At 41.3% G+C, this 18,330-nt stretch overlaps 1 protein-coding gene across 2 annotated transcripts in view; it reads left to right on the top strand.

Moving 5' to 3' along the window:
- LOC144754406 (discoidin domain-containing receptor 2-like) overlaps window positions 1-17,737 on the top strand; it is a 436,005-nt gene extending 418,268 nt beyond the window's left edge. The window contains exons 18-19 of one of the 2 annotated variants that reach the window (XM_078642135.1): window positions 8,642-8,791; window positions 11,623-17,737. In XM_078642135.1, coding sequence (XP_078498261.1) covers window positions 8,642-8,791; window positions 11,623-11,760 — 288 coding nt within the window. In that variant the 3' untranslated portion in view covers window positions 11,761-17,737. The remainder of the gene's footprint in view (window positions 1-8,641; window positions 8,792-11,622) is intronic. The other variant, XM_078642136.1, reaches the window with a different exon arrangement.
- The last annotated feature ends 593 nt before the right edge of the window (window positions 17,738-18,330 follow it).

The following is an 18,330-nucleotide window of genomic DNA, read 5'->3' as shown; positions in this document are numbered from 1 at the left end:
GGATCCGAAAGTGGACACTATTTCATTAGCACCTGATCTGAAGTAAAAGAGGCTACATATTAACCCAGAGACTGGCCATATTCACATTAAACCACCTCAGAAATGCAAGCTTCAAGAAGAGGACACTTCTTAAAAAATCCCCTTGAAGAAAAAATCTGTAGCTACAAGTCCTTTTCATCTACCATCATCTCGACCTCCAGCACCTCCATCTCCACATGAGAATCCTTTACAGATTACACCTCAGGATTCTCCACAATCATATCATGACGATGATGATGTAGATGATGGGGGATGAATATCCTAATAGATCCATGGACAGATTACACAGTTGATTCCCCAGGTGATACTTATCCAGACCTTTACCCAGCCAAACCATCTCCTCCAGACAGCAATGCATCCCACCAGGAACTCATTGCCAGGGCTGCACATAACCATGGGGTAGAGCTCCACAAAGTATTACTAGAAGAAGATTTCTGGTTTGAGACCTTAGCATCCAGACATAGGTCCTCACAATCACTTCCAATGTTTAAAGGCATTATGAGACATGCTGATAAGATTTTTAAATATCTAGTCAGAGCCAGCACTTAACTCCTAGAGTGGACAAAAAACATAAGGCCTCTCCTACAGACCCCAACTTTATCAAGGGACTGTTGTCATTGAATTCCCTAGTGGTATCAAATGCTTGTAAGCGAGCAAATTCTCAAACAACAGGAGAGAGATGCTCCTCCACCAGATAAAGAGTCCAAACTAATTTACTCTTCTGGCAAGCGCATAGCTGCTCAGGCAACAAATCATTGGCGCATTGCAAATACCCATGGCCTTTTAGCCAGGTATGACAGGGCACACTGGGACGAAATGGAGCAATTGCTCCAATATCTGCCAGATGAGCATAAGGCTAAAGCAAAGGACTTAGTAAATGAGGGTAAGCTCATTTCTAATTCCTCTATACGATGTGCTCTAAATGCTGCAGACGCCGCAGACAGAGAGGTTAAACCAGCATCCTGCTCAGGAGACACGCTTAGTTGAGGATTTCAGAGTTTAAACCTGAGGTCCAACAATCAATCCTTAACAAATCCTGATAAGGAACACCTATTTGGTCCTAACGTTGACCAGACGTTAGAAAAGATGATAAAGGACACCAAAGTAGCTAAATCTATGGGAGCACTTCGGACTGCATCAAATATTGTTTGCTCCTCCTACAGAGGAGGGTCAAAAACCCCATCCCCATGGGTGATATGTGGAAGAAAGGCGAAATAATCCTGTTTGCCCAGTTACAGGTCACATACGGACTGGCCCAGTCGGAAATATTCCGTTATATGCAGATCAGGCACGCCCTTATGGGACTAATTACACCAGGCACACAACTCGTAGAGGCATCATCGTTGGAGGACAGTCCCTGACGGATCATTTGAGCAAAAAAGCCATCTCACAAAGCTACAGGAAAATAATTAATAATCAGCCGGACCTTACAACAGCCCTTTAGGTCAGATGGGAATCGGAAATGGGGTAATTAGATGAAGCAGAGTGGCAGGAGGCAGTTGCGTCCCCAAAAGAAGTTGCAATATCTTCTACACTCGAGCTAATACAATAAAAAAATGTACATCACACTTATTAGACACAAACTCTTCTGCACATAAAAGGTAAGGTGAACACACTGCTCTGCCTACGACAATGCGGCACACCAAGCACATTCCTGCATGCGCTCTGGCACTGTCCGGAGTTTGTACGTGACTGGGGGGCAATTAAGAGTACAATCTCGCAAATTACTGCTGTGGAGGTTCCACCGGAACCAAAGAGATGTCTTCTTAATATCTGGGAACACACAGATCTCAATCACATGATTCAGGACTGGGTGACACTAGGTCTGACATTGGCAAAGCGGAATATAGCGCAACACTGGGGATCGCAACAGACTCCTCCCCTTCACCAATAGTATCGAGACATGGACACTGCAATGGTGGTAGAGAAATCAGTCTATGTCCACAGAGGATGTCCTAGAAAATGGGCCCGGGTGGTGGGGAAAGTTGTATACTTTTTGTGGAAATAAATGTGAGCCTCCACAAGAAGAGTCATTATCGGTTGTCAGTGACTGACGAGACTAAGACAGGGAAAAATGCAGAATACCGTAAACTTTGGTTGCTTTCCAGTTAAAATGTGGGGGGCTTCCTGGTGCAGATGCTAGATGTACAAGTTACATATAATGTTCTGGACCAAGATGTGTGCATCACCAAATACTACTGTATTGTACCAATTGTAGTTATTTATCAAATGTCAATAAAAATGTTTTTTTTAGAAACCCATCCCCAGATCAAAATTCCTCAACTTACAAAGGTAACAACCAATTCAAGGAGGTTATAGATGCAACAACTTCAAGGGTAGGGGTAAGGGCAACTCTCCTTCTCCCAACAAACAGTGACTTCCCCACTCTTCCCCCGATTATACCACACCTGTCGGGGGAAGACTTAAACAATTTCTCCCCATTTTGCAGGCTGTAACATCAGACAACTGGGTGCTTGGAATTATCCAACATGGTTATTGCCTGGAGCTTACCAGCAATCCCCCAAGAATTCCACCTCGATCTCACAAGTTATCTCCAGAACATATACACTTGCTAAAACAAGAGGTCCAGTCCCTCTTACTAAAAGGGGTAATAGAGTTAGTTCCAATACAGTAACAGGGCTCCGGGGTTTACTCTCTGTACTTTCTCATTCCCAAAAAAGACGGTTCCCTAAGACCTATTCTAGATCTGAGAGAGCTAAACCCTTACATACTGTCAGAGCATTTTCACATGGTGACACTTCAACAGGTACTCCCACTTTTACACTAGATTTAAAGGACGCATATTTTCATATTCCAATTCATCCAGCTCATTGCAAATACCTTAGATTTGTGATAGCAGGCAAGCATTACCAGTTCAAGCTACTTCCCTTCGGAGTGACTACAGTGCCCAGAGTTTTTACCAAATGCCTGTCAGTAGTTGCTGCCTATCTCAGAAGACAACAGATTGACGACTGGCTCATCAAAGCCGGCACTCACTAGAACTGTCTGCAGCACACAGAGATCATACTAGATCTACTTCATCAACTGGGCTTCACCAACAATGCACACAAATCTCACCTGCATCCCTCGCAGATGCAGTCTTATCTAGGAGCCAGTATAGACACAGTCAAAGTTCTAGCCTCTCCCAATGTAGCCAGAATCAACAATATTCAGACTACCATTCTACAGTTTCAGCCCAACCAAGCATTACCAGCCTGAGTGTTTATGCAACTACTGGTAATGATGGTGTCTTCCATCACAATTGTACCCCATGAAAGGCTTCACATGCGCCCCCTGCAAGAGTGCTTAGCACGTCAGTGGAATCAATCACTGGGTCTATTGACTGATCTAGTGTTGGTAGACAGTCGTACCCATCGCTCTCTGCAGTGGTGAAACCCACAAAACTTATCCGCAGGTCAGCCTTTCATCGATCCTGTCCCACAGATCGTGCTCACAGCAGACGCATCTCTAACAGGTTGGGGGACTCATCTCAAAGATTACACAATACAAGGCCTGTGGAGCAACAAGCACAAGACTCTCCACATCAACTATCTAGAGCTCTTAGCTGTTTTTCTAGCACTAAGAGCTTTTCAAACTCACCTTATATCCAAAACTGTCCTAGTCCGACGGACAACATGACAGCAATGTATTATGTGCAGAAGCAAGGGGGGACAAACTCTCTCCAACTGTCAACACTTGCTCAAGGAATTTGAAATTTGGCAAGCCATCACAAGATTTATCTTCTGGCAGAACATTTCCCAGGACTAAACAATCAAATGCCAATCTCCTCAGCAGAAGAAGGCAGCAAATTTGTGAGTGGGAACTACACCCTCAAGTTCTCCTTCCGTACTTTCAACAATGGGGATTTCTGCAAATAGACCTAGTCACCACAGCGGAAAATGCAAAATGCCCAAACTTTGGCTCCAGGTTCCCACATCCGCTATCAAAGGGTAATGCTCTATGGATGAACTGGTCAGGGATATTTGCCTACACTTTTCCATCCCGCCTGCTCATTCCGTGGGTGGTTCAGAAACTCAGACAAACATCCCTCACATTAATTTTGGTAGCTCCCACATGGTCAACCATTGTACACCACCCTGTTGGAGCGGTCACTAGTTCCACATCAAAAACTGCACCTGGCCTCCAGTCTCCTCACACAGAACCATGGAGAAATCAGACATCCAAATCCCAAAGAACTGAATTTAGCGATCTGGCTCCTGAAGTCATAGAGTTTGGTTATTTAAAGTTACCTAACATAAGGGAGAGTAAGGGAATTTACATATAACAATGTGTGGTAGGAACTCCTAGTCCCCGGAATTACTAGTAATAACACAGAAGGAGTGCCCCCTGAAAGGGAAAAGGACAGCAATTTGCTCTCTCTTATTGGGTATGTCTAAGTGAGCACGAAGTGCCCCAACACCGTTAACTGGACAGTGGTAGTCCTTTAAGAAGACCCCTCACTCACCAACCTAGTTGGTGACATGCTTCATCATTGGGGTCCCACCCCATAGGCCGAGTGCCTATAGGGTGTGCTACGACACCTGACTACAGTGGAGCGGGATATTGTTACTTTTTTATATGTGTTAATAATAAATGTGTGAAGGTATATTTAAAAAGGGTCAGTACTACTCCATTCAAGAATTTATTCTTGAGCGTCTGAACCCTAGTAAAACCAATGTGGCACCTTTGCCTAACTAGGAAGGCTTTGGTGTCTCAAGAAGTGTGATAAATTTAAAGGTTTAAAAAAATAGCCAAGTGTGCTATGTGAAGGAATTAATAAAGTAAGCTAGGTCTACATGTTTCAACCAATACAAAAATTCTTTGGTTTTCGTCAGGACCGTGTGATTTACAAGGGGCGGTACGCACTCGCTAAGGCGCGCCCTACCCACATGTAATTTACAGACCACTAAAATAAGGGTCTGAATGTAAAAGGTGTGTTTTCAATCCTGGATTCAGGAAAAAAACACTTAAAGCGGTTTCTGTCGCTTCATGGGCTCCGGATGAACCAAGACGGCGATTCTCCGTCACTTTTTAGAAAGCGGTCATCTGGCAGTAAAACCTACTTGGTTCCAGCGCGCGAAGCCCCGATGATTATCGGGGCTTCTCGCGTAAAACCTACTTGGTTCCAGCGCGCGAAGCCCCGATGATTATCGGGGCTTCGCGCGCTGGAACCAAGTAGGTTTTACTGCCAGATGACCGCTTTCTAAAAAGTCTTGGTTCATCCGGAGCCCATGAAGCGACAGAAACCGCTTTAAGTGTTTTTTTCCTGAATCCAGGATTGAAAAGACACCTTTTACATTCAGACCCTTATTTTAGTGGTCTGTAAATTACATGTGGGTAGGGCGCGCCTTAGCGAGTGCGTACCGCCCCTTGTAAATCACACGGTCCTGACGAAAACCAAAGAATTTTTGTATTGGTTGAAACATGTAGACCTAGCTTACTTTATTAATTCCTTCACATAGCACACTTGGCTATTTTTTTAAACCTTTAAATTTATCACACTTCTTGAGACACCAAAGCCTTCCTAGTTAGGCAAAGGTGCCACATTGGTTTTACTAGGGTTCAGACGCTCAAGAATAAATTCTTGAATGGAGTAGTACTGACCCTTTTTAAATATACCTTCACACATTTATTATTAACACATATAAAAAAGTAACAATATCCCACTCCACTGTAGTCAGGTGTCGTAGCACACCCTATAGGCACTCGGCCTATGGGGTGGGACCCCTATGATGAAGCATGTCACCAACTAGGTTGGTGAGTGAGGGGTCTTCTTAAAGGACTACCACTGTCCAGTTAACGGTGTTGGGGCACTTCGTGCTCACTTAGACATACCCAATAAGAGAGAGCAAATTGCTGTCCTTTTCCCTTTCAGGGGGCACTCCTTCTGTGTTATTACTATTTAAATTTACCACCAGACTGTATCAATATTCTAAAAGAGGCAAGAAAGCCTACCACCAGAGCTTACTATGCAGCAAAATAGAAATGATTTGCTGTATATTGTAATAACAACAACATCAATTCTTCAGATGCTTCTATACAAAATACTATTTGTTATTTGTTACATTTACAACGAACAGGACTGGTTTGCACGTCTATTTATTTGCACCTTGCAGCAGTAGTTTTGTACATACAAAATAGGCAACATCTGTCACTATTCAGAGTTCCAGTAATCAAGGCCTTCATGGAAGGCTTAAAAAGGGTAATACCACCAAGGATTCCCCCTGCCCCAGTGTGGAATCTCAACATTGTTCTCACAAGGCTCATGGGTCCACCTTTTTAACCATTACACAGCTGCCCTTTTCAGTTCCTCTCATGGAGAGTTGCTTTCCTCATAGCTATCACATCACTGATGAGAGAGTTTGTGAGCTACAGGCATTAACGCTAGAAAAACCTTTGTTTCAGCAACACAAAGATAGGATAGTTCTCCAAACCAACCCTAAATTCCTTCCCAAAGTAGCTTCTGCTTTTCATATTAACCAATTGGTTGATTTACAAGTTTCCTTTCCTCAACCTTATTCTGTAGCAGAACACTCTCTTCACACACTTGATGTAAAAGAGCTTTATTGTACTACATAGATAGGACAAAGGACTTCCGCAAAACGAAACAACTGTTTGTAGCATTTCCTCCACCTCATAAAGGCAATCCTATCTCTAAATCTAGTACTGCAAGATGGATTGTTAAATGCATTCAAATATTCTATGCTAAAGCCAAAAGGACTTTGACTATACACCCTAGAGGGCATTCCACTTTCAAAATAGGGGCCTCTGTGACCTTTTTAGGTAACATTCCTCTAGCTGACATATGTAAAGCAGCTACATGGTCTACACCACACACATTTACCAAACACTATTGTGTAGATGTGTTCGCACGACAACAGGCTAATGTTGGCCAAGCAGTACTTAAAACACTGTTCCAAACAATTGCAACATCTACAGGTTAGCACCGCTTTGGGAGTATACTGCTTTATAGTCTATGCGAAGCATGTGTATCTACAGCACACATGCCTCAAACTGATAATGTTACTTACCCAGTAAGCATCTGTTCTTGGTATACAGAGCCGTAGATTCACATGCGCCCACCCGCCTCCCCGGGTACCTATAGCTGTTGCAGTTATTCATTATACATTTATATGCATGGACCTCTCTATACTACACTTACTAACTTCATTCTCACCCTCTTGTGAGAAAACAATCTAACAATGTAGTCGATGACCATGCGCACTATCACCGAAAGGAGCTGTCACCTTGCCTCGTGACTAGGAAAGACTTCTTCGAAGATAAGCAACTTGCAAACATCCGGACCCAATACTAGATAGCAGGAGTATGCAAAGCATGTGAATCTACAGCTCTACATGCCAAGAACAGTTTCTTATTGAGTAAGTAACATTTTCCTTCTGCACAGTAACGTTTAAACGTGTTGTTCAAAAAAGCAAATAATACAAGTGTTTTATAGGATTTTGTCTGCTGGTTGCTAGAAAATATCTCTACTCCAAGAATGTCCTTCTGGTGGAAGGTTTGAATAAGTTATTGATCTGTTGATAGACTAATATTGCCACATTGATTTGTGAGTGTGATATGAGGAATAATGGGAATTCCCATTTGTTGCATCAACAATATTATCCGTCAAGTAAACCCTCTTCTGTCAATTAAAGTGCAATAAGATATGTGCTGCATACAATTGCAGTTTCTCCAGATGTTTGTTGATGTGGATGCTCTTTATAAAGCCTGATAATATATGTAATGTCAGAATTACAAATCAGTTGTCTGCAGCCACTAATACATTTCCTAGAAGGCTTTTGGGGGTTAGTCGGCCAACCCCCTGCAGTTATGCTGGGCTGAGAGAATCTGCTGAGTTTAGTAAGTTCTGACATTAGTCTGGCCTTTGTTATCCTGAGTTAAGCTGGGGAGGAAAGAATATGTCTTACTTGTGACCGCAGTGGCCCACTGGTACGGTGATCCACAGCAATGGTAGCAAACTGGTCTGATACTAGAACTGTTACATATTGCTGTGACTGTCGAGAAGTTTCTATTTATGTATTCGGACTTATCTAACATTGTTATGCTTTATGAGTTGTTTAATTGGATATTGTGATCAATTATTAACATAATGTATACAATAAACATTACTACTATTGTAAAGAAGTGTCAGACCAACCTTGTGAGTGTCCCGGTACCCCAGCATAAATGAAAAGATCTACACTGACAAAAAGAAACATAGTCCAACCCGAGGATGGTAAGCTCACTATGCAATGCAGAAGAAGTTGTAGTCTAGCTTGATTTTTTTGTCGTAGGCGGTACTTCCTTGGAAGTAAGAAAGTTAATAATACGATTTAGGTTATGGGAACTGGGGTTACAAGTAATTGTAAGGAGGTGGACTGTGCTAGAATAACCAGCATCATAGTATCAGGTTTAGTCACCGGTACAGTGCAATGTGAAGAAAATGGTTGAGACCCATGTGACTAATAGCAAGAATTCAGGTTTTTGTGGTGGGAAATCACATGTTAGAGATGGCACAAGATACTAGAATCTTTTCTTTTTTAGAGACTTTGACAATGAGATGAGGTTATATATTTAGGTGATTATATATTTTTCTTTTCAGGGAAAGTTCACTACAGCAAGTGATGTCTGGGCATTTGGAGTTACACTGTGGGAAATGTTCACACTTTGTAAAGAGCAACCCTACAGTCTTCTATCAGATGAGCAGGTCATTGAGAACACAGGCGAGTTCTTTCGGAACCAAGGACGGCAGGTAAAACATCTCTACCCTTACTGATCCCAAAGCTGGCTTTTAAAGGGCAGAATCTCTGGTCTGTGTTCATGTCTTGTATGACTTTCACATGGATGTGTGTGGGTTATTCTTTTGTTTATCTAACAAATGACAGTGGTGAAGGGTCTTATTACATTTCAATGGCCTCTATTGACAGTGACTCATCAAGGAAATGTCAAGGCAATTCCCTCAATTGCCTTCTGTGCAGTTCCACAGTTTTCATAAGTGTTCTGGTATGGAAATGTGATTGTGTCAAGGACACAGTCGCACTAGTTGTGCTGAGCGCTCTACTTATATGCTATGGAGTGCTTCTGTTGGCAGGGGATTTAACAGCTATTTTATTTCACTTGCATGATGTAAATGCTTTGCAGAAACCTATGAGGTTTACTTTCTGCCTGCGTGCATCTGCACTTTATTGTCAGGAGAAGTAAAGTACAGTATAATGAACATTTTATACTCCAGTGTGGCTCATACAAAGTCTGGGACACGTTGATGCAGAGGCGAATAAATTCGCATATTTTCATGCAGAATTAATTTGATAAACACCTTTTCAGGAGATCAGCTGAAATACAAGTCTTAAGCAAACTCCTTGGTAGGAAACATGACAGGTTGCAGCTTCTTGGGTTTTCAGTAAAATATCTGTGACCTTTTCCTGATGTTCGAGGAAGGGTTGCCAATAAGGATGAGCCAACAGCATGCCAGAATCTGTAACTTCCAGTAAGGCATTTTCCACATTAGGAATGTAGTCCAGAAGACCAGAGAGGCATTAAGTTGATTCTCCAGATATTCCTTCCCTCCTGCAAAGGATCAGCAGAGGACTTATGGTAGTAGCAGTAGCAGCAGCAGCAGCAGCAGTAGTAGTAGTAGTAGTAGTAGTAGTAGTAGTAGTAGTATTAGTAGTAGTAATAATAATAATAACAATAATATTACTACCTAATATCACGATAAAAATATATTTCACATTCTTTAAAACAACACTCATCACTTTTAAAATGGAATGCTCTAGCTGGGTTTGATGCAGCCCCACAGCAAGATGCTATTACTGGAGAGAGCATGGCAGATCCTGCACTACCGTCTTAATAGTCCAGAAGCCCTACTATTAAGACTTTAGACTCAGAATAAAGCTTTGATTGAGTGCATGCAGTAATGAATACCAGATGTAGGAAATAGGAGATATAAAAAAAACTATATATATTTCAGAGAAAACAATGGAAAGTCAAAAATGAATCTTTTTCTAGGGAGGTGTTGCAGACTGGTACCTAGCACCCACTTGCAGCTGTAGTGTAATTGGCTCATGTAGCGCGATTAGGTACAAATTGCTGGTTTATCTTGGTCAAAAAGTTATGATAGATCAATTATGTAAGTCAGCCATCTCTGTGTTTCTTTTAGGGAGGCTTGGCTCCTATCCCTAGACCCCCAATGTTTATTTTTCTCCAATTTCAGACTTACATAAAAACTTCTGCTTTTTTCTTAGTTGATGCCCAATGCTCGTTAACCTTTCAGGAATAGTTTGTTGATGGTAGCTCAGTGAACTACTGTGTCCACTCCAGGGTTTTGTCTTTGGCCTATTTGTCATAAGTTCAGATTTCAGCATGTGTACCCAGTCTTTCATGCTTCTGAGATTATTAAAATGAGTATTGTTGTTTTGGGTAATAATGAACATTTGGTCTTCAGAGCCAAGATGTTCTAGGGTGAGAATGCCCACGTTACAAATGCTTTTTATGTCCTTTGGCAACTTTATCAGTCCACAAGTAAGGTTGTACCAAGGCTGCCCACAAATCCAGTTCTCATCCACACCAAAATGTTAATTTACAACTTGGATTCTAGGTCCACAGAGACTCTTTCACCCCCCAGACACAAGACAGAAGAGTCATCAGTGCAGACTGGTAAAATGCCCATATCTTCGGCCAAGAGGTAATACATAGGTTTCTGGAGTGTATGCATTAATTCGCTAAGCCACCAGAATCAGCATAGTTCGCAGAGCCCTTGGAGCACCTTTTAGCTGATGCTGTTCCAGGTCCCCAATAGTTACGGAATCCCTTTGACATAGTACACCGCACACCTTACTTCCCTCAAACCACCCCAATTCTGGCCTAGTTGCTCCAACCAGAGATTAAAGAAAATCTCTACTGCAAACGCCCCATTTGTCATTCCTTCCTTGCACCTTTCAGGCTGTGAGCGGCTTAACCGTTTAGAGAAAGGACCCCTGTTTCAATAGACCATGGTGATGTCAGTTTCTTTTCACAGGGCACAGGGTTTTGTGACCTTTGTGTCTTAATGCGATTCCATCCAATCCTGAATTCTTTGTATCAGCTTGCCTTTGAAGCCTGACAATTCTACTCTTCAACCTCAGGGTATATTAGGTGCGAGAAGTGACAGAGATGTGACCAGCAAAGCACCAACCTAGAATTTCCATCAGCAATAATTCAACATTGGTTTGCATTATCAGTGATTCTAGAAGATGATTGTTAAATAGCTTGATGTATCTTGTATGATTGCTGTGATCGTCTCGTGAAACAATTGTTGCCATAACACTTGTGAATGTGGTTGTAGCCTGAGGTCCCCTAGTCCTTTGTAGTCAAATTGTGCCCTAGAGTTCTAGAAGTAACATCCACTGACCTCAGTTTCTCTGACCTACACATTTAGTATCCTTCTGCAGCACCCCTCTGACCAAAGAGAATGATTAGCACATCTCAACAGATGTCCACCAAAACGTCAGATTAGGCCAATCATGAGATAATCTTACTCACAGATGATTTAGCAGCCTTTTATTAGCTTTTGAATTGTAAACCTTGCCTTTGCTTTGCTTGCAGATACACCTATCGCAGCCGCCTCTCTGCCCCACCCCTGTCTTTGAGCTAATGCTGAAGTGCTGGAGCCGAGATATCAAAGATCGTCCAGCTTTCGAAGCCATTCACCATTTTCTAGGAGAGCAAGAGGATGCCATTTAATGTTAGGCTTTGAAAAACCTCATTTCCAAGGGACATGTAGGGGAGTATGGTCTCCTTTTCCATTTTAGGACCTTGCCTTCCTGGCTCCCAATTAGAAGATTTTGTTACTAAATGGACTGTCTGCTGTTGGAGCTGTCTCTGTATAGAAGTTCCTTCTAGCAGCTGAGTCTTAGACTCTGTATTATATCTACATGGACCAAAATGGATCTCAAATTGCTGGTTGGCTAAATCTCATCATGGGTAGGTGACTTCCTGGAAATGCTTAGAAGCTGGATCTTGACCAACTTTTGCACTCGTCTCTGCTCAAGGCACCCTGAGTTAAATTGACTGATGGCGCCAAGTAGAAGGAGAGACAACTTCAAAGACAGGAAGAAGAAAAGTGAAATTGAACCAGTACTGGATGCAAAAAGGGATGTAAGAAATTGGACGAGTCCACTATAAATGTACCACTACGTTCAAGGATGTGGGTGTGAGTGTGTGTGGGTGGATGTTTAAGTTTTGTATTATTTGTCAGGCCAGGTTTAAAATAATACAGATTTTAAAAGTTTAACTTCAGTGCTTATATTATTATAAGCACATTTCTAACTGCTTCCTTATGCAAAAGTGACTAAAGCAAGGCTCCCCACCTTTTATTTGGCTTATGAATTCAGGAGAAGGGGCACAATCAAAGCACTCCTCCGAAACTAGACTTTGACATTAATAAATGAATCATCAGGCACATAGGCAGCTATTTTGTAAGTAGGAATAGACTTGCAATCAATACGGTATTCTTTTCGTCAATGCAAAATTGAAAACATTTAAAGTTAACCAGCAGTTTTAAATGTTAATTATTATTATTATGAGATAGTCTGTACCACCACATTTAAGAAGCTATTTGCTGTTCATTATAAAAAGATTCAATTGGCAATAAAGGAACATAACAAAATACAATCTTGAGGAAAGTTAAAGTTAGGGAAAGTGTAAGTGAAAGAAGAGAGACTTAAAGAGGGTTAGAAAGCTCTGGGCACCAGAGGCATTTTATGTACTGCTGATGGGGAGTTCCAGGTCTTTGTGACCTTGCTTAAAGAGGGACAAGAAATGTCACTGAACCTGTGGAATGCAGTAAATATTACCCTGAAGGCTAGTCTGCAATAGTCCCAAATGCACTGTGGATTGAGTCAGTGGTTTTTGCTGCTCTATCATTTGAAAGGCCCTATTCTGCGCCTGTTGTGATTCACTACTTTACAAGGGACTTAGGTGTGGAAGATATCCCGGCAGATTAGCTGAATCGTGCCAATTTAGTGGACCAGTTATTCTGGGCCACTTTATCAGCATGCAGTCCTGCACTGCTCAAATATTGCATGTTTTGCAACATGAATCTGCTATAAATATAAATGCTTTGCCTTAACCTTCCATCTGATGGTATAATGTGGATCCAACTTGAACATGTTGTTTAAATCATAAAAGTCTAGCCTAGTGTTCACTGACTTTATGGCGTGTCTGTTATCCCTGGCCCTATATACATCTTAGACCGACCTCATACAGTAGCCTTTGATTTGACACCATTGTGGCCAGGACATTAGTGAGAGCATCAGGGTCTCATTGCTTAGTCAACATAAGCGTGGCCTTAGGTGTAATGTAAAACCTAATGTTGTTTGCTGATTTGGATTTTTTTCAATATCGTTTTTTTCTGCTGATTCAGATCATCCCAGAGATTCTGTTTTCCAAGATACGGTCTAACCAGTACATCCTTCATTGCTGCAATATAGGGCCATAGAACTGTGCCATTAACAGGGAACTCAGTGTAAATTGTTTCGGAGGTCAAACAGGAGTTCTCCAATGACTATTGGATGAAATTGAACCGTGATAAAGCTCAGAAAATTGGTGTTACCTTTGTGATGCCTGAAAATGTGCAAGAATGAAATGTAACATCTTTTGAGAAGTTCTGCATTCTCTTTCGTGCAGACATATCACTGTTCCAAAATTTAAAGGGACTAATTCAGTGAATGACACAAACTTATTGAGTCAAATTCTTCTTTTCCCGGGCTAGGTGTAAGCCAGTCATTTACTAAGGGCTCTAGTGCTTTCCCATTCAAAGTTCTCTAATTGAAACTTACTGAAACAGCTGACTTTTAGGTGCCTCTCTATGGCTTCCAAACACGGTGCCCATCCCTAGCCGATTTATTCCAGGTGAGTTGCCTTTGGGAAAAAGACAAAGTATTAGGGGTGAGATTCCTATTTGTATCACAAGTCTCACATTATCTTTCACATAGGTGCTCATTGGAACTGCCCTGTCCAATCTTAAAAGTAATTTTTGTGTATTCACTTTAGGTGAAAACCTTGAAAAACAAAAAGGCAACACAAATATCAAAGAAGTCTCATGGCTTGTTCTGATGTCTCGTTTAGGAAATAAACCTGCAGTCGTGTTGACTTCCCCCAGGGCTGAACCTAACATCAGACATTCTATCACAACCTGTTTAGACCGTTTCATTGCTCGAATACAGATACTCACTCCTGCAATTGTCTCTTTCACTGTAAGATGCCTTGGTGGATTGATGGTCTGTCAACCACAGATACAACAATCAGATGAGGGCTTTTGATTCCTTGCTGTCAAATGATTTGATGTTGATAACGCCCCTGGGCATTCGGGCGCTATATAAAACCTAAAATCAAATAAACTCCGTCGTTGGTGAGACAAATGTGTCATCACTATCACAGCCAGAACGACTGCCAGTAACGGGTTAATGTAAGTTGTAGGCCAAATGTTTTCACCAGAGATCAGTTGAACTCTTATTATATTTAGGCAACGCCCCTGCACCCCAGGCAGTTGAATTAAGATTGGGTCAAACCCTAGATTGACCAAGCAGATGTCAGTCACGGATCTCCTCGAGGTATCTTTGATGCCTTTCTTCCAGTTCCTACTCCAAGTTGTATGACCATTGTGCCTTCATCCACCCGAAGGCGATCTGAGACCAGAAGTCAAAACTGTTCATCGCTGATCATAAGAAAAAGTTGCAGACATTTCACAGACCCCATTCCTCGTCGCAGCTGCTGCCTGGTCCAGAAGATGCTCCAACTCCCACTCAACATCTTAGGGTAAGTGGACGTCCCAGAGCCACAGGAGCTTTGAGACTGGTTACGGCCAGCGGTTCCTCCACTGATGCCATCTGCCACCCTTGGAAGGCAATTCAGGGCAGGTACTGATGCCAGTGCAGTCGTCCATGCCGGCCCTGTAGGCCACACTGGTTTCACACATAGCAGTACCGTTTCTGGCTCCCCTGGCTCTAATCACTTCCCTGGTGCCGAAAATAATATCAATAACATTTTGTTATGATATTTCACAATACATGAACATTTCGAACGTCAATTCTTTAAGTCTGGGAACTCAGACATGACTGTGATTTTAATTGCACTGTTGTTGGTAAGGAAGCCATGGATTTCAAAATTCATGACAATGCCCTCTGTTCCAAATGGAGATCTAAAAATGAAGGGAATGGTGGCTGGATAGACACGAGCATTATTCTTGCCTGTCCATCATCCCGACACTGGCACATGTCTGATTAACCAACAAATTTGTTGAGGAGGTCCACCACCTAATGAAACATTATGCTAGCCAGTGAAAATGCTATACTGGAATGGAAATGTTGGCAAGCAATTGCCACTATATTCACATAGTGAAATACCGAATGATTTGCCAAGAAATATCTGCTATAGCCTGCTATTAATTTTCTCTTTGCTAACCTCTCAGATCCCAATAAGCAGGCTTGATGTAGATGCCAGTGAAAAGAGCATTCTTGGGCCAATATAAGATCTGAATATAGTGTTGGCAAGATCGATGGGACCGACAAATAATTGTGCAATGGAGTTTTTGACATGACAGTTGACTTAAATCTTTATCTCATCAGAGGAATAGTCAAATACATAGAAAATGTGGTATGACCACTTTCCCCTTTTTGGAATGTTTTGCTTTTTTGGATTTCAACCGGTCACTTATTTATTAACTGTTAGCAATGCTTGGTACATTGTAGTAGCCGTGCCATTGCCCTTATTTCCTTTTGTTGTCAGTTACATTGACATAACTTTGCAATGTCCTCCTTACATCAAAAGTGTTCATTGTTTGCATTTGCAGTTTTGGAAAATACATCTGCAAAGTAATTACCTCACCCACAAAGAAATGTGTTAGTACCTTTTGTCAAAAGCTTCGGATGCAGTCCTAACAAAAGACTGATGATGTATTAATTTCACTTTACTGTTACGAAATGTAATACATATTTGAATAACAGAAGAATCTGTAGCCCACTAACCTGCTGCAAGATATATACAGAGCAGCATACTGGTGCTCAAAATATACGGTTAATAGCAAATTCTATTCCTTTTGATGCTATGTAATAGTGCAGGTGGGGCAAACTATTTTAAAAGGTTTTGAGAAATCCTACTGGTTTCTGCTAACCGTATTATTCAATAACACATCCTTGCTTACAAAAACCATTACTGCCATGCAAAAGTAAACTGACTGTTCAACATTCAGATGAACCACTCTTAGACATAAAATGATTTCCCGAAACAATTTTTTTTCTACAAAAGTGCTTTAAAAGCAATATTATATGCACTAATGGTAGTTTGGGGTTTCACTTTCGCCAATACAGGTTATCATCCAGTCTTCAGGTGGTGGGTGATGCAAAGCATGTTAATCTGTAACAGACATCAAGCTGCAAAACTGTTTCTGCTGATAAGTGATATTGCATTCTGACACTGGTAAATAGAACTCCCACAAGTAGCAAAGCAAATCTGCCTTTTCACAAACATCCCCACGTATATCTGATGGAAGTTCTAAACACAGCTGATATACGAGTCATGAATTCCATATAGGTCTTTCGTTCTTGAAGCAAGGAGTCCACCAATGGATGCAGCCAATAGACTAGTGAGATGCTTCAACCCATGGTCGATGGGAACAAAAAAAACAGATACGTCCCAAATGACATCAGTGGAGGTACCCATGTCCATGGGTCTAGTAATCCATCAATTTCCTAAACTCGAATTATTTTGGTCCCACGCACTCAAAGCACTCCATTTTGCAAACTCCAGCTAGATGTTTGCAACTTTGGCATGTACCTTCCCAATGAGAGGAACTTGTAGGTCTCTCTACCACTTAACAAGATGATAAATGATCAAATTATAGATCTTTTAAGGAATCAGGGGGCACACTCTTATGGCCCAATTCACAAAGATACTTTACGTACATTGTAAAGTTATGAGTGCTGAGTGGCAGTATCGCCGCACTCATGCATAGATTCCACCACGAATACGGAGACTTTGCGCTCACGACTACACGGAAGTACCTTAGTTGGGCGGTGGAAAGAGACAATGAATGAAATCTTTAATTTAGTCACAAATGTGCAAACCTCAAAGATACATGCACACACACACACAAACACTCACATCCATACATGCAACCAGTAATTTGGCAAGAATTGGTATGTTCTTGTTGATTATATATGTATATAATAAATATGTTTATAAAATAGACTCAGAGGTCATTTTTACCTTTGATGAAAAAGAGCTATATTTAGTTATTAGCAATCCTTCCGTATTTCAAAATGCTGAGAGATGTGTGTCTGTACCTAATGCTGCAAAAGTAGACAGTGAGGTCTCATGTGCTTTCTGTATCCTGTGGTCATTATTAAGCACTATGCTTTTGTTTTATATTTTGTAGTGTCATGTTTTAGTTTTGATTTGCTTTTATTCCCACACTGGATTTAAAAAAAACCTTGCTAGAGTTGAATGTCTTAGGTCATATAATGGTTATTGTAAAGTTTAAATTAGAGGGTTCTGCTATGACTTGTAAATGGTTGGTGGTGAGGGGTTGTACTGGATGGGGTGTTAGCTGTACTGTACTACTGTCACTCTGTGGATGAATAATCTCTGACATTGTAGCCAAAATGGACTGACGTGCAATGATGCCTGTATGGTAGCCCAATAAATATGAGATTTGGATAAATATGCTTGTTTAGACTCGGCTATGTGACTGCTCTTGTCTTCTTTCTCAGTTCTGCAGAGGGGCAATTCAATATGATATTGAATTCACGAGTGCCTAAAAAATAAATGAGTCAATAGAATAGTTTACCAAGACTGGGTCTGGTACATTAAAGTGACATACGTTTCGTAAAAAAACAAAAAAATTGAAATATGGACATCTAGTCTTCCTCTTCTGCCTTTCCAAGTTTAGAGAATGAAGTTCACTGCTTTTAAATGTTTATTCTATTATTAGTGTTTCTTCCACCATGTCTGCGAGCCATTGACTTTTTCTTGTCAATCTCAGTTCTCCATTATCGTTAAGTCTAGGTGTTCAATTATCTTTCTTCTCTCATCCTCCTGTACCATTGTCGGTATCCCCTATATCTATAAGACTCTTTCACCTCCTAGGTTTCAGGGTTTCATTATCTGTCATCTCTAGTTCCTGTTTTCTACTGACTCCATGTCTCTGTGTTGTTATCCTCGACCTCTATGTGTCGGTGTTTAATCTTTAGATCTGTTTGGTTGTCCTCCTTGTATAGGACTCCCTGTTCCATTCTAGTCCACCCTTCTTTCAAG

The sequence above is a fragment of the Lissotriton helveticus genome, chromosome 5_1 (assembly GCF_964261635.1).
Source record: "Lissotriton helveticus chromosome 5_1, aLisHel1.1, whole genome shotgun sequence".
NCBI classification, from domain to species: Eukaryota; Metazoa; Chordata; class Amphibia; order Caudata; family Salamandridae; genus Lissotriton; species Lissotriton helveticus.
This window is presented reverse-complemented; position numbering and strand designations above follow the sequence as displayed.